This window comes from Sander vitreus, chromosome 20 (assembly GCF_031162955.1).
Source record: "Sander vitreus isolate 19-12246 chromosome 20, sanVit1, whole genome shotgun sequence".
Classification (NCBI taxonomy): domain Eukaryota; kingdom Metazoa; phylum Chordata; class Actinopteri; order Perciformes; family Percidae; genus Sander; species Sander vitreus.
In genome coordinates, this window is record NC_135874.1 from 3,230,612 (window position 1) to 3,244,959 (window position 14,348).

Below are 14,348 nucleotides of genomic sequence, written 5' to 3' on the forward strand. Positions count from 1 at the left end.
TTTGTTTAGTATATTTAGTATCTATGGTAATTAATAGCTCTAATAAACTAATCAGTGGACTGTATATGAAGGAAACCACCTCTGACACCACCCTGATAGCCAGACTGAAGCTCACACTGGTCTCAAAGTTTGATATTCTTCTTAAAACGATTCACCGAAGCCCAGAAATCCTGTTCAGGAACACCAAATACTCCCAAAAACAAAACAGGTCTATAAAAAGATATTAGTATAAATTCCGATATGCAATGCAAAGCTTAATGAAACACTTAACACCACTGGATAGATCAACCAAAGCCCTACACAAACACGACAATCTAGGATTTATTAGAGGAAGACACAAATAGTTAAGCTCTTTATGGCCCAGACATTTCCTCCTCTGAAAAAAATCTCATCCGACAGCTAGAGAAAAATCACATCTGAGCCAGAGGGAGTTAAAAAAAAAAAGAAAGAAAAAAGAAGCTGAATAAATGCAGCAGAATAATGTTTAAAAAGGCTCCGTCTAAAACGTGCAGTTTCAACAGCAGAGAGACAGAGAGTTCAGTCGATAACAGCAATCAATGTGGCGGGAAAACAAACCACAAACCAATGGCAGCTGTACGAAGCCACCCCGGTGCATGCATCAGCGACTGGTTAGTTGCAAGCTGCTGCTTTGTTGTTGTTCCCGTTGGTTAAATCGACTGATTGGTTCCAAGAGTCTGGTCTGCTCTCCCAATCAGCCGTTAGCCACGCAGACCAACCACAGCCACACTGGCTACATTTACACACTCACAAACACCAGCTAAAAACCTGACCAACGCACAACTCCAACTGATACAATTATCATTTAGATTTATAATCACATATTTATAATTGATGTCTTCTTCAATTAGCCGTCAGACATGGTTTAACGTGGAAATAAAAACAAATAATCTAACTAGATCTGACTGTGTTACATCCTTCTTTAAAGGAATGGTTTCGACATTTTGGGAGAATACACTTATTTACTTTCTTTACACAAGTAAGATAAGAAGATTTATACCACTCTTATATTTGTACAGTGAATATAAAAGTTAGCTTAGCGTTAGCATAAAGACTGGAAACAGAGGGAACAGCTAGCCTGGCTCTGTTCAAAGGTGACAACATCCACTCCCCTGCCCCTCTAAAGCTCACTAAGGATGTTTAACTGTATTAAATTATACATTTGTTATTTAGCCTATCCTCATTGATAGAAATGGGGTAGACAAAATAATACAAACACCTGCGGCCTCCAATATGACCATAAAGTTAAATCAACACCTCTCTTAAACAGCTAAAAACTGAACATTAGAGCCTTCACAAGGGTTGGATTTATTACAGGACTGTCATATTAGACTGCATTAGCTTTAGCTTGGTGTACCTAATAAACTGGCAACTAAGCGTGTCTCTATGTAAGACAGTGAAGAAGTGGATTACTCGTTACAGGAAAAAATCTGTTTATGTAGGGATTAAACAAACAAGATATAACATGTTAATTAGAGAGCTTTAGGGGTGCTGGTAGTGTTGCCTTTGGACAGAGCCAGGCTAGCTGTTTACCTCTGCTTCCAGTCTTTATGCTAAGCTACGCTAACTGAATGCTGGCTCCATCTTTACATTTACGGTGCAGACATCAGAGTGGTATCAATCTCCCTATATAACTCTCGGCAAGGAAGCAAATTAGTACATTATCCAAAACATTCCTCAAACTAGTTATTGACAAACTATACTATCTACAAAGCTATTAGTGTAAAATCACCATATTGTAATCACATGAATCCGTTTCTAAAACTGTATGCATGTAAATGTAGCCAGAGTTCTTTTTCCTGCTAAGCGGTGTGTTAGTTCAGTGCCAGCAGCCCCACGCGTCTGTGGAGTTTCAGAGGAAGTTTTTCAGTGAGTTTGTTTTCGAAAAAGGCAGTACAAGAGTCCTACCTTTTGGTAAACCTGAATGACATGTTTCTACAACAGAATCAGACAAAGAAACAGTGAAAATGGTGGAGGAGGAGTGAGAGGAAGGAGGGAGGGGGCAGGGGGTATGAGGAGTCTGAATGAGTGAACAAAAATGGGGTCATTGGAATCATCAACAGTGAAGGGGAAGTTTTTTTTCATCATTTATCAAATGATTTCAATTCCTCATTTTAGGTCAGTCATTGCAGGAGTGATGTCACTGGCCTGGCTGCCACTTTAAGAGCCTTTCAATGCAAAGATGTCTTGCGGTTTAATTGGGGCTGCGATTCTTTATTATTTTCATTGTCTGCTGATTGTTTTCTTGATTAACTGAATTATCCTTTTCAGATTTAATATGTCAGATAATAAAAGAGATGTCCCTCATAATGTCCTACAGCCAGTAGTGGAAGAACTACTCCGATCTTTTACTTAAGTGAAAGTAGAAATACTACAGTTTAGAAATACTCTGTTCCAAGTCAAAGTCCTGCAGTTAAAATCTTACTTAAAGCGTAACTCTCGCCAAAATGCAACCTAGGGTCTTTTTGTGAATGTACCCGAGTCAAACTTTCGTTTAAAAGCATATTTAGGACGGAAGCACCACTTTTAAGATTTACCGTATTTTCGTTTTCGGTCAAATGGCCTTTTGAATGGGAGAGCTAGGGGCACTAGTATGATCGCATCAAAATCACTATTTTTAAACCACTAAGAAGGCTCCACACAACATAAGACTTTGCTCCAAGTATCACCAGAGGCTCTACACATGAACTCCAGCATTGACAACATTGTTTGTGTACACAGAGCTTACTTAAAAGAAAGGTTTTGAACAACTCACGTTAGCGGTTGTTGTTTACGCTATCCGCCATTTCCTCAGTCAAAAATAGTTGATCTCCGAATGTGAATGAACGGACGCCATAGGAGGAAATGTCATTCTTATATGAGGCTCCATTTTCAACTACAAGGTCAATATTGTTTTTCACTAATGACAGAATAATAAATTATCCGTGCATTTATATGGAACTGAGCTTTAGGAGCTTTCCATCTTTACTCTCCTCCCTCGACTATTTTTGACTTGCGAGATGGACGGAGACTGGAAGAACAACAGCTACAGTGAGTTGTTCAAAACCTTTAGTAAACACTGTGTACACAAAACATTTTCTCAATGCTGGAGTTCAAAATAGTGATTTTGACGTGATCATAGTAGTGCCCCTAACACTCCCATTCAAAAGGCCATTTGACTGAAAAACGAAAATACGGTAAATCTTAAAAGTGGCGTTTCCGTCCTAATTTAGCTTTTAAACGAAAGTTTGACTCGGGTACATTCACAAAAAGACCCTAGGTTGCATTTTGGTGAAAGTTACGCTTTAAGTAAAAGTACAAAAGTATTTTGCACATCTCTCAACATTTTGGCACATCCTGCACTACACAAATAAAGAGGCTGTATAGATTCAGCCTCTTTTTTCTTAATGCTCTACATGTTAAATGTAAATTATTAAGCACCTCATAACTCTACTACAGTATTTGAGTAAGTGTACTTAGTTACTTTCCACCACTGACTAAAGCCTAAAGTTAAGTCTTCAAATGTTTTGTCCAACCAACAACCTTATGTTTCTTATGTTACACTAAGATATTCATTTTACTGTAACATAAGAAAAGCAGCCAATACTCCCATCTGAGAGGCTGGTTTATTTTATTTTTGCCTGAATAAAAATAATTACTTTCAAAATTGTTTTGACTGGAGACAAAAATCCAGGTTCTTTTACGAGCTCTGGTTTGCTTGCGATAGGACAGCCCAAAACATGATTCCAGATTTAGACCAAAGAAAACCAAGTGAAGGTGTTATTTCACTGTTGTATATCTTAATTCTAGAAGTATATACACTGCATGAGAAGATCTTTATGACTAGTACGCAAGAAAAGGATCAGCAAACATCTTTAATGAATCACAGGTCCTGGTTATGGTCCAGGAAACGGGCTATAACCAGTTTCTGGACCATAACACAGCTGTAACCATTAACAATATCACAAATTCCATTAATAAAAAAAGAAGGTTGAATTGAGGCTAGCTCAGAGTGGTTTCAGTTCTCTGTGGCAGGCGTCCAGGCAGCGACAGATAAACAATTTAGATTTAGGAATAAATCACATCGTACAGGACAGTGAAGCGTTCCTCCGCCATGTAATTAATCATCCTAACTCTACAAGGCACTGTGTTGATTGGCTTCTAATTGGAACAGAGTCACAGGAGATTGAACTGAACAGAGCAGAGGGCTGGAGTCTATCCACTTTCTAGTTCAGATTTAATAACTCAGAAGTTGTGAAAATGTGTATGCAAATGATTCTTTTTTAAATTACATTTTAATTGGAGTGAACAGAAAGAGAGCTAAACCCCAACCCTTGGTGCTTCACTTAAGAGGTGTTTCCTCGCCTACCTGCGGGTGAGTTTGGAGGTGAGCTTGGAGAAAAGGTTGCTGGTTCCACGGCTGCGGGTCTGAGAGAGAGGGGTGGCATCGTGGGAGAGGGTGGGCGAGGCCGGCGGCCCGTTGTACGTGGCCGTGCGGCGGTCCCTCAGCTGGCCGCCGTGGAAGGTGCTGCGGCTGGCGGTGCCGCGCGGGAAGCGCAGGCGGTCCGGTGTGGTGGCGTTGGCAATGCTGTTAATGGACGCCACCGGGTTCCTCTGGCCACCGGGTGACGCCGCGACACTGCTAAGGCGGAGGAAGAAGAGGGTTAAGTTAAGATCAGAGTTTAAACCCCAAAAACAGACAGTAGTTTTTCCACTGCAGACGTGTTCTTCGCTGTATTGGAAGGTAATATTTTGTCTTTTACTCATGTGTCCACTAAGTGGGATTGACTCATCTAGCCTATTTTATAGACGTTTCATATGTGGTCTGCAAGATTTCGCTCCAAAATAAACAAACCTGTGTTTACAGTGAAGGTCAAAGGTCGCTGCTAATGCACAGTTTGGTACACAAGCATACAACTGCAATGGAAAAACGTATCTTATCCGAGTTACATCACTGTTCCTTCCTTATCTCCAAAAATGGCTGAGAGTTGGTTATTCCTACGTGGATTTCTAATGTTGCCATGGGTTTTAAGTAAATGAATCTTGCATGTTAGATGTCAACAGGGTAGTAAATTAAATACAAATGTATATCACCCAATCACAGTAGCTGGTGGAATCAGACTTTAAATAGCCAGTTTTGTTTCTTGATAAGCCCTTTGATCACCTGGTTACACTTCTCTAAATAGGTGCGGTTCTCAAAATACTGAAAATAAAGTGGCCTGGCACTGCATCCACAGGGCTCTCACAGACCATTTCCCAACTCAATCCAGACGCTTTGTCACAGCACATGGCATCTGATACCAATGCAAAATGAACTCGCATGCACGCACAGCCAGACCAGCTATCAGTACAAAAAAACATACATACAGTATACTATATCCATCAATACATACTGGGTGAATAAAGTTGTACACAACTTGTAGACAAGTTGCAATTTTGAAGTTTGCTTTTGACCAAATGGTGCGGTTCAGCATTGCAAACTCTGCCCCGATAGCCCCAGACCAGAGACTTCTGGGGGCCAGAAACTATGACGGGGGGTAGGAACCACTTTAGACCCTGGCTGCTTCATACAAAGGGCAACGTTTTCTGAGCTGCTACAAGGGTTTATGGGCCCCTGGATAAACAGGCTTTAGCCATGGTACCAGGACCCAAACATCTTTGATTAAAATGTTAAGAGTTAATGAATCCACCAGCTGAAAGATCATTTCATAAAGGAAAGATTGTAAAGGTGAAGAGAGAATTTAACAGCTGTAACTGTGGTTGTTAATTTCCCACCCTGAACATCAAGCTCCTGACGTGCACAATGAGGGGGGTGAGTTGGCTCCCTGATCAGTTAGAATCTAAACAACAAGACGATGGGTCTGAGGGACAGCAGGGGAGTGCTAGAGGTCGGCTCATCGTGTTGTGGACGCCGACCGGTGGGGGGGGAATGGGGGGATCCAGACGGCGAAAATCAGGGGTCAAAGTTCACAGCAGAGATGGAGAGGAGAGATCAGGAGCAGAGCTGTGAGAGTTTTGTTATTGCAAATGTCTCCAGCGGAGACTCGCGGTCCTCCAGTTCATGGTTGGCAGAGGGAGATGATGCAAACATGGAAAAATATTATCACACACAGAGAGTGGCAGCTTGATTTCAGTGTGAGGATATATATTTTTCTCTTCTTGTGCCTCCACTTTTATCAGTGTCTGAAATCAACACCCACCAGTTTCCAAGTGCACCCAGACTCCAATGTCGGAATCCAAGCTTTTTATTACGACGCTGCCATAAAATTGCTGCTAATAGTGCAGCATCACTTCCTGCACATTATTCACAATAAACGCATGTTAATGTAAGGGCAGCGGGGAGCCGTTACTATGAAACCGGAAGTGTTGACAATCGCTGTTAGCGCATGCAGTTTTTGTCACACGGTCGTTCTGAAACATTGCATGGACCAAAGACAAACTCAATAAAAGGAGAATGGTTCAAAGCGTCAAAAAGTCGTTTTATTTTCCCTGCTCGTGGCTGATGAGTATACATTTCAGACACTGACAACCAACAACACGTTGCTTTCCTTTCCGTTCTTTGCAGTGAATGGCGTCCATGGATTAGTTGTGGGGTTACAGAGTGTGAAGCTGGCTGGATGTGTGGGTTAGCGTGGGGCCAAACAGGGGCTGAGACATGAGAGGAGACAGACGGGGGGGGGGGGGGGGGGGTTTGGAGGCCCTGCCGTCTTACTTGGGCGAGCAGCAGTCCAGAGCGTAGTAGGAGTGGGGCAGCGTGGCCCAGCCTGCCTGGCAAACGTACAACGGGCCGACGTTTTGATACCTCAGCCGCACTGAACCGGACGAGGCACCGGACGAGGCACCGGACGAGGCACCGAACGCAGCGGCCGCAAAGCCAGAGGAGGGGCTAGTGGCACAAGCCATCTCAGTCATGCTGCTCATGCCACAATGAAAAAAAACAACAACATCCCCGCCGAAACCACAAACACACAGGCAGAAATGAAAACAAAAGATGAGAAAAAAGGGAAAGTAAATACAAGAAAGAAATAAGGAACAGAAACAAAAAGGGATGAAACAAAAAGGGAAATCTTTCCTTGGGATCCTGTCTGGATTTTCTTTCAACAATAAAAATGGTTCTCAAATGGTGAAACACTGCTATTAGAGTTCAACCAGTATGAGTTTGGAAGGCTGAAGTCTATATTTTTTCCTATATCCATATTTAATAGCCTTGAACTTGACCACATTCGTGTTCATAATGAGGAGTTTTGCATTCTTGTTGGGTAGAAAAAGCTCTAAAACAGCATTTAGACCACAATACTGGCAAAAAAAAGCACAGACTGGTAAAAAAACAAACATAGTGGCTTCCATAACAGGTTCCACAAAAATGTACAGGCTCAATAATCTCATTAGAAGCTTTTTGTGTCCACTGTTCTTTCTGTGCCGACACAGATTTTTAGTTTTTCGCGATGAAACTAGGTCAAAGACAACAAACATCCCCTCTCACCTGTTCTCCTTGCCGTTGGGGATGACGGAGAGGCGGTCGGTGTTGTTTCGGTCACTGCAGACGTATGTGTTCCTCCGGGTCATACCTGCCGACGCACTGTTATTCTGTAGACAAAATCAGATGTAATGCCATATTAAAATAATGAGTCCGTTTCAAGCTATAGTATCCACATTAGTTTCAGCTGATGCAGATACAAGTCTTCAGATATAAATGGGACAAAGAAATAACAAAAACATCATGAGGACTATAAAATAACTACAAAAATCAAATACTTAATAACAGACGGAAAAGTAAGACAAAGTACAGAACAAAGTAAGACAGGTTCAAAGAATGACTACAGTTAAATGTAAATGTTTATATAACTAAAATATATTTCAAGGGCTGCCCTGGTATCTATTTTTAAAATTCCACTTGCAGTTTGAGGCTTTCTGGATAAGTAATTAATTTGATGGAGCCTTTTAAATAACTTGGGTTACAGACTGAGACGTTTCCCTGATAAACAACAGGATACAGCAGATGAATGAGTATTTGTTGATGTTGGTGAGCTGAGCTGGAACTGATAAAGTGACTCACGCTCGGGCCTGTGGTGGCGCCTTTCCGGCGGTCGGGGATGTCGGCCTTGTTGGGGTTGTTGGCGTTGCCCAGCAGAGGGCTGGCGGGCGGAGCCCCGCGGCTCCCCGGGGTGCTGGGTTTACGGAGCTGGACTCCACTTTCCTCCTTAATGCTGTTCTCCGCTGTAGTGGTCTGACTCCTCTTTGGATGGGACATCCCTGGAGGGACATTTTGACCAACTGCAGAGAAACAGACGTGTGAGGGAGGACTCAAAGATGTTGTTTGCACCACTGGCAAAAATACTTTTCCCCCCCCCCCCTTTCTAAAATGAGACAACCTACATTTGGAAAACACAGACTTAATTAATAAAAAGAATTAATAATTGAATCGAGGGTCCGCTTAATTGATAATAAAAAGAACCATTTGCAGCGCTACATGTGCAGAACTGTAATTGAACATATTGCTATTTTGTGTCAGTAAAAGAATACACAAAAAAACTTAAAAAAACACCATGGTGTTCTTTAAAAGTATGTTGAATAATTTCTGTTAGAGACGGAGCTTAAAAGCTTCTTAGTGTAGCTCTTTACGCTGCAGCTCTAACGTAGAGGAAAGCAGTACAAACAGAAGTTATTGACAAAGCATTATATTACAGTGGACAGCACTGAGCTAAGGTTAAAGTGCCTTCACCATGTTAACTACATTTATCAGCCTGACAAAGAGCTACTGACAGCAACCAACCTTTTTAAGGAGGTAAAGGCACGACACAGTTTGAGTGGTGTTGTTATAAAAAGAAAAATACAACTGCTAAAGGTGTAAAATAAAAAGGTTTCCAGATTCAGTTTGAATCAATAAAGCCTTTTTAATGTTAGATCTCTTATTTAAAAGACACGTGGCTGAGGAAACATGTTGTGTCCGCCTCACCTTGTTCACTGTAGCGTCTCTGTTTGTGGTTGGAGGAGACGCTCCTCTGGACTTTGAGGTGTGAGGGCGACTGGCCGTTGAGCTCGCTGTTGGGTCGGGCTTTGGCCAGAGACAGGTTGCTGCTGGACGCCGACTCGCTGGGCTCCAGCTGGGAGGACACACCAACACATTGGAGTCAAAACATGCAGTACATGTACATGAGTGCGATTTATAATCAGTGGTGGAATGTAACTAATAACATTTATGTATGAACTGTACTTTGTACAATTTTGAGGTACTTCTACTTTACTTTCTGCTCAACTACAATTATTTGACATCTGTCCTTACTTTGCAGATTTAGATTATTATACATGATTATGTATTATTATAGATTAAACTACTCAGCAGTATATGAAGTCATTCAAATTAGCCCCACATTTACCAGCTGCAATATTAAAGTGATGGACACAATAATGCATCAATGACTACAATCCAATAATATGTATTATTCTGAAATGATAAAAAAAGCATTCTGCATAATGAGTACTTCAACTCTTTGTACTTCAAGTATATTTTGATGCATTAGAGACTGATTGACACATGGTGACAGTGACTCCTAGTGAACTGTGGTCAAACGCAAGCAGCGCTGAACAAACATGAATCAAGGTTGTGTTACTGCATTGCTCACTTCTCACCTCAAATGTTTTCAGACATATTTTAGTGTCCTGTTCAGCTACTGTAGCTGTAACTGTAGCTTTAACTGAACAAGATATGTAAAGATGAACTACTGTGCTGATACCAGGTGTATTGTAATGTACTGTTGTGATACCAGGTGTACTGTAATACATTGTTTTAATACCAGGTGTAATGTACTGTGCTAATACCAGGTGTAATGTACTGTGCTAATACCAGGTGTAATGTACTGTGCTAATACCAGGTGTAATGTAATGCACTGTGCTAATACCAGGTGTAATGTACTGTGCTAATACCAGGTGTATTGTAATGTATTGTACTGATACCAGGTGTACTGTAATGTACTGTGCTGATACCAGGTGTACTGTAATGTACTGTGCTGATACCAGGTGTACTGTAATGTACTGTGATGATACCAGGTGTATTGTAATGTACTGTACTGGTAGCAGGTGTATTGTAATGTACTGTAGCAGGTTGATGTTTGTACCTCAGAGGCCTTCCTGCCCAGCAGCAGGTAGGTGGCTGTGATCTCGTCATACTTCATCTTGGCCAGAGAGTCCTGGATCTCTTCCAGGTTATAGCCCATCCCCACCATCACATCTGCACAAAACAAAAACAAGGGCTCATTTAAAAAAAATATTACAATCAGGATTTTAATAAGCAGAATGTATACACAATACATGATTGAAAGCTCAAAGACTTTCGTGAGGTATACGACAGAAAAACTGTTGCCTGATGTTGGAAAAAAAACATTTCCTAGACCAAACAATTAATCAAAAGAAATTGGCAGATTAATAGATGGTGAAATAAATCACTGATTGTGGGCATAGTGTGATGTCTGTTCCCCACTAGTGGCGATGGCTAAATATACTTTAGGTTTCTGTTTGTCACTTGAGCTATATCTGTTTTATGTACCTAGCAGGTCCGTGTGCCTAAATCTCTGTGTGTTATTGTTTGTTTAACCAGACTGCAGGATACATTCCCCCTTGGGACAATACATCTAAGTTGAAGTACATGTGTTATACTTGGATCTTTGTTGACAAAAAAAAAGAAGTAATAAATATCTACCTGAGGTGTTACTATATGAATTTGGAGTAACGGTTTTGGGATAAAGCTCTAAATTCTGTCTCGTTTTTGAAAGAATGTGTCAATTAATGGTGTTAACTTCCTGCACCTGTCAGAGGACAGCCTCACTACACCAGCCACACGCTTTTAAAAAGGTGATCTCTACCAACCCATACAGCAGAGCAGTGTGACTTGCATTTTGCAGGGATTTACCGTTTCTGCTTCATAGGCAGCAATAAAATAGCAAGAAATAGCCAACAACATATGGCAGATGATGTAGATTACTCCGTCTGACATTTTGCAATTGCTAATCGGTGACTGCATCACATGAACGGTTAATGATGATCACGTTTATGTGACGGTGTGTGAAATAATTCAGCTGGGCAGCTGCAAAGTTCAAGTAATCAGCCCCCTGTGCCTCCCAGTTCTGCCTCGACCAATCAGAAGCAGAAAAAGACGCTGATTTGGGGGGGGGGGGGGGGGGAGAGAGAGAGAGAGTGTAAGTATATATAAAACACACACAAGGCTATGACGTGATGCCTCCCCATCCTCCAGCTTGTAGCATGCCAGCTGAAGTAGAGTGCCGTTTCCTGCTGTAGGTCCAGTCAGATCTGCTTAAAACATTTATCTATGTGCACGTGTGTGTGTGTGTGTGTGTGTGTGTGTGCGCTTCATATGAAGGCTTTCATGTCAACACTACGCAGCCTATCCATTTTTAAAAGACTTCCTCCATCTGAAACATGTTGAAGAACATTTCTAATCTGGTTTCTTAGTACAGGTATTAAGATGAGTCACGATCAGGTTGGCGTCATGTTTTCATTCAAATCTAAACCTAATTTTGAGATCCAACTCTTTAGCGATAACCACATAGCGGTTTAAGCAGCCTAAAGGAAGATGTACCAGTAAAGAGAGTGCAAGCATCGCAGCATCTCTGTGATCTGGGTGAAGTGGAAAGTCAGTCCCATTTTCTTTGAACTGCACATATGATGATGATTTAAGGGAGTTAATGTTGCATGAAATGTCTCGACAAAACCCACGGCTGTTTAACTTTGATGCGTTTAAGTCTGATAACGTTGTCTCAAAAGCCTGGGAAAAAAAAGGAAACCTATTTAATTAGTATTTATTCAGATTTTTCCCCTCAGTACTACATAGTAAATGATTCTGTCAGCGATTTAAGAATGTTGTTGTACTCAATGATGGTCTGAAGATTGGACCGTGAAAGATGCTTTAGTCGTTCCTCTACTTTTACACTATTTATAGATTCTCTGTTGTGTGAATAATGTGAAATAATGGGACATTAATTGCAATATCATAGACATAATCATGAACATTCTGTATTGCAACTGCATGCTGCACTCTGTTTTATGAATTTATGTTGTCTTGTTTTCATTATATTTTGATAATTTGTTACAATTGCCCAACAGTTATGACTTAGCTCAGGGATGCTTTGACATCGGTTGTAACCTGTAAATCACATCAGCAGGACTTATACATCTGCATGTATCGGCTTTAAGCAGCCCACAGTGCTGGTTTTAAGATCCCTGCAGCTTTTGAGTAAATGTTATGCAAGTCTGATGTTATCAAAACACCAAAAACCCTTAAGAATTCAAATGCTTTATCCTGTCTAACAGAATTTGACTTGCCGTCAGGGTGGAAAAGCCTCTCAGGCAGCGTTGTGATCACGTCACACTAAAAAACTCCACTGAAAGCTGTTCTAATGCCATTATTCTCGGTGGGTTAACAGCTCTCCTCTGCAGCTTTTTACTGACTGACATCTTCTAAATTTGGTCGGATTAAATTTTCCCACACCAACATGGAGTAATCCACCCTGACAGATGTGATAAATTTAGGTAAACTAAAAAAAAAGAAAAACACCTACGCCATGAATAAAAAAAAACAAAAAAAAAAAAAACATCCGTCTCCTGACCCTGGAACAAAACACTCAAGTGACTTTGATGGTGAGCGACCTGCAGGGTAACATCATGTAAACGTCAGGGAGAGAGACCGACGATGACAAACTAGCTCTGCCTCTGTAACCAGGCAGAATCACTGAAAACCATCTTCCTCATCCATCTCTGTCTTCTCCTCTCTCACTTTCAGCCTCCTGTTCCTCCTCAACACTTCTGCTGCTTCCTTTGTTCTCCTCAAAATGTGCATAGAAGTCCTCATCTTCAAAGCAAATAACTGATATTTTTATGATCAGACTCTAAATTAGATTTAATAATGTTCCAAATGAAAAACTGCATGTTTTAAACCCTTCCCCCCACCCCACCCATTTTTATTTAATCATTCAGTCTCAACAATGTCAATTAGTGAAAAATGTACTTCAGTTACCAGAACTAAAAAAAATGTCTTGTACAAAAGCCCAACAAACCATTCACTATCATAGAGGACCAGCAATAATTCACCTTTGACAGAATGGAAGTAAAGGAATTTTCAAATAAAAAAAAAATTTTGCAGATTAATTTCCTTGATTGATTAACTGACATTGTTTCAGCTCTGATCTTAATGGCTCATTCAAAGATGTGTTAATGCCTGTGTCCATAAGATGATAATCAATTAATAAATGTATTACAGTGCTCTTAATAAGGCAGAACAAGACATGCATTTGATCTCTCTCTGTGTACTGAACTTTGTGCTGCTGCCGCCTTTACATCAATGTGACGGCATTCAGTTCAAATGTGCTGAAAGGGTTACACAAATGTTACTAAGAGTATTTTCACACCTATAGTTTGTTTGCTATTCGTTGATGAGTTTGTAAACTTGGAGCAATGTTTCCCATGGTTCAGTTTCATTTCACAAATCCAAGCGTACCAAAATGCATCATTACAAACCACGCAAGAACGTTCACTCTGCTCACTTCTTTCATCTCCGTGGTCAAAGCAGCTCATTTCATTCAAATAATCAGACATTGTCACAGAGACTTGTGTGTCGCCAACTTCAGCACTTAGCAGCGGCTGGTTTGACCCCGGAGATGAGAGTGACGGCGAGTCTATTTCTGTGAGAGAAACACTGCAAGCTGCTACAGTTTGCTGCTCTGCTGCATCACAGATGGCAAAGCACACCTGACCATAGGAGACGTTTAGCTCAGACCTCAGGAGAACACGTACAGTAGGTAGTGCGGTTCGAAGTCCGATCATGTTCTCACCACAAACCAACCGCCCCAGAGTTCGTTTGAAAGCGAAGCGAGACCACCTCATCAGGCAGGTCTCGGTATGCTTGTTTGGTCCGCTTTTGGTGCGCACCCGAGTGCGGTTGCGCATTCACACCTGCCCCAACAAACTACACCAAGGGGGCAAACGAACTCTAGTGCTATTCAACCGAATTAAATAAGGTCAGTGGGAAAGCCCCCCCAAGTCCAACTTTGTAAGATTGCCCCCCCCCCCCCCGTGAATTATGTAAAATTTACTCCATGTCAAACTGCCAACACATTTAAAGACATGCACGTGCTGTTTTTTTCCCACAGGTATTGTTCACATCGCTCCTGAAGTTTCTGCAGTTTAAAGCATTTTTCCATTTGGTGGTTTTTGTTCTGTTTTTTATTTGGGAAAAGGTTTATGTAAAGTTCTAAATGCATTATTTAGGATTCAGGGATTCCTTAGCAACATTAAGACATCTCCCCCAGCTTCTCTTTTCCCCTGCATTGACTGGGAGACTG

The 14,348-nt window shown here is 41.2% G+C and overlaps 1 protein-coding gene across 23 annotated transcripts in view; it reads right to left on the reverse strand.

The window, feature by feature from the left end:
• The window catches only part of mark3a (MAP/microtubule affinity-regulating kinase 3a), a 54,832-nt gene that overhangs the window by 9,557 nt on the left and 30,927 nt on the right, over window positions 1-14,348 (reverse strand). For 11 of the 23 annotated variants that reach the window (XR_013503667.1, XM_078277917.1, XM_078277925.1 and 8 more), the window contains 6 exons: window positions 10,113-10,225; window positions 8,954-9,101; window positions 8,054-8,271; window positions 7,481-7,584; window positions 4,367-4,639; window positions 1,927-1,953 (listed from right to left, as the gene is read on the reverse strand). Coding sequence is in view for 21 of the 23 variants with exons in the window: in XM_078277917.1 (XP_078134043.1) it covers window positions 1,927-1,953; window positions 4,367-4,639; window positions 7,481-7,584; window positions 8,054-8,271; window positions 8,954-9,101; window positions 10,113-10,225 (883 nt within the window). In the remaining 2 variants the exon portion in view is untranslated. The remainder of the gene's footprint in view (window positions 1-1,926; window positions 1,954-4,366; window positions 4,640-7,480; window positions 7,585-8,053; window positions 8,272-8,953; window positions 9,102-10,112; window positions 10,226-14,348) is intronic. The other 12 variants (XR_013503668.1, XM_078277927.1, XM_078277924.1 and 9 more) reach the window with 3 other exon arrangements.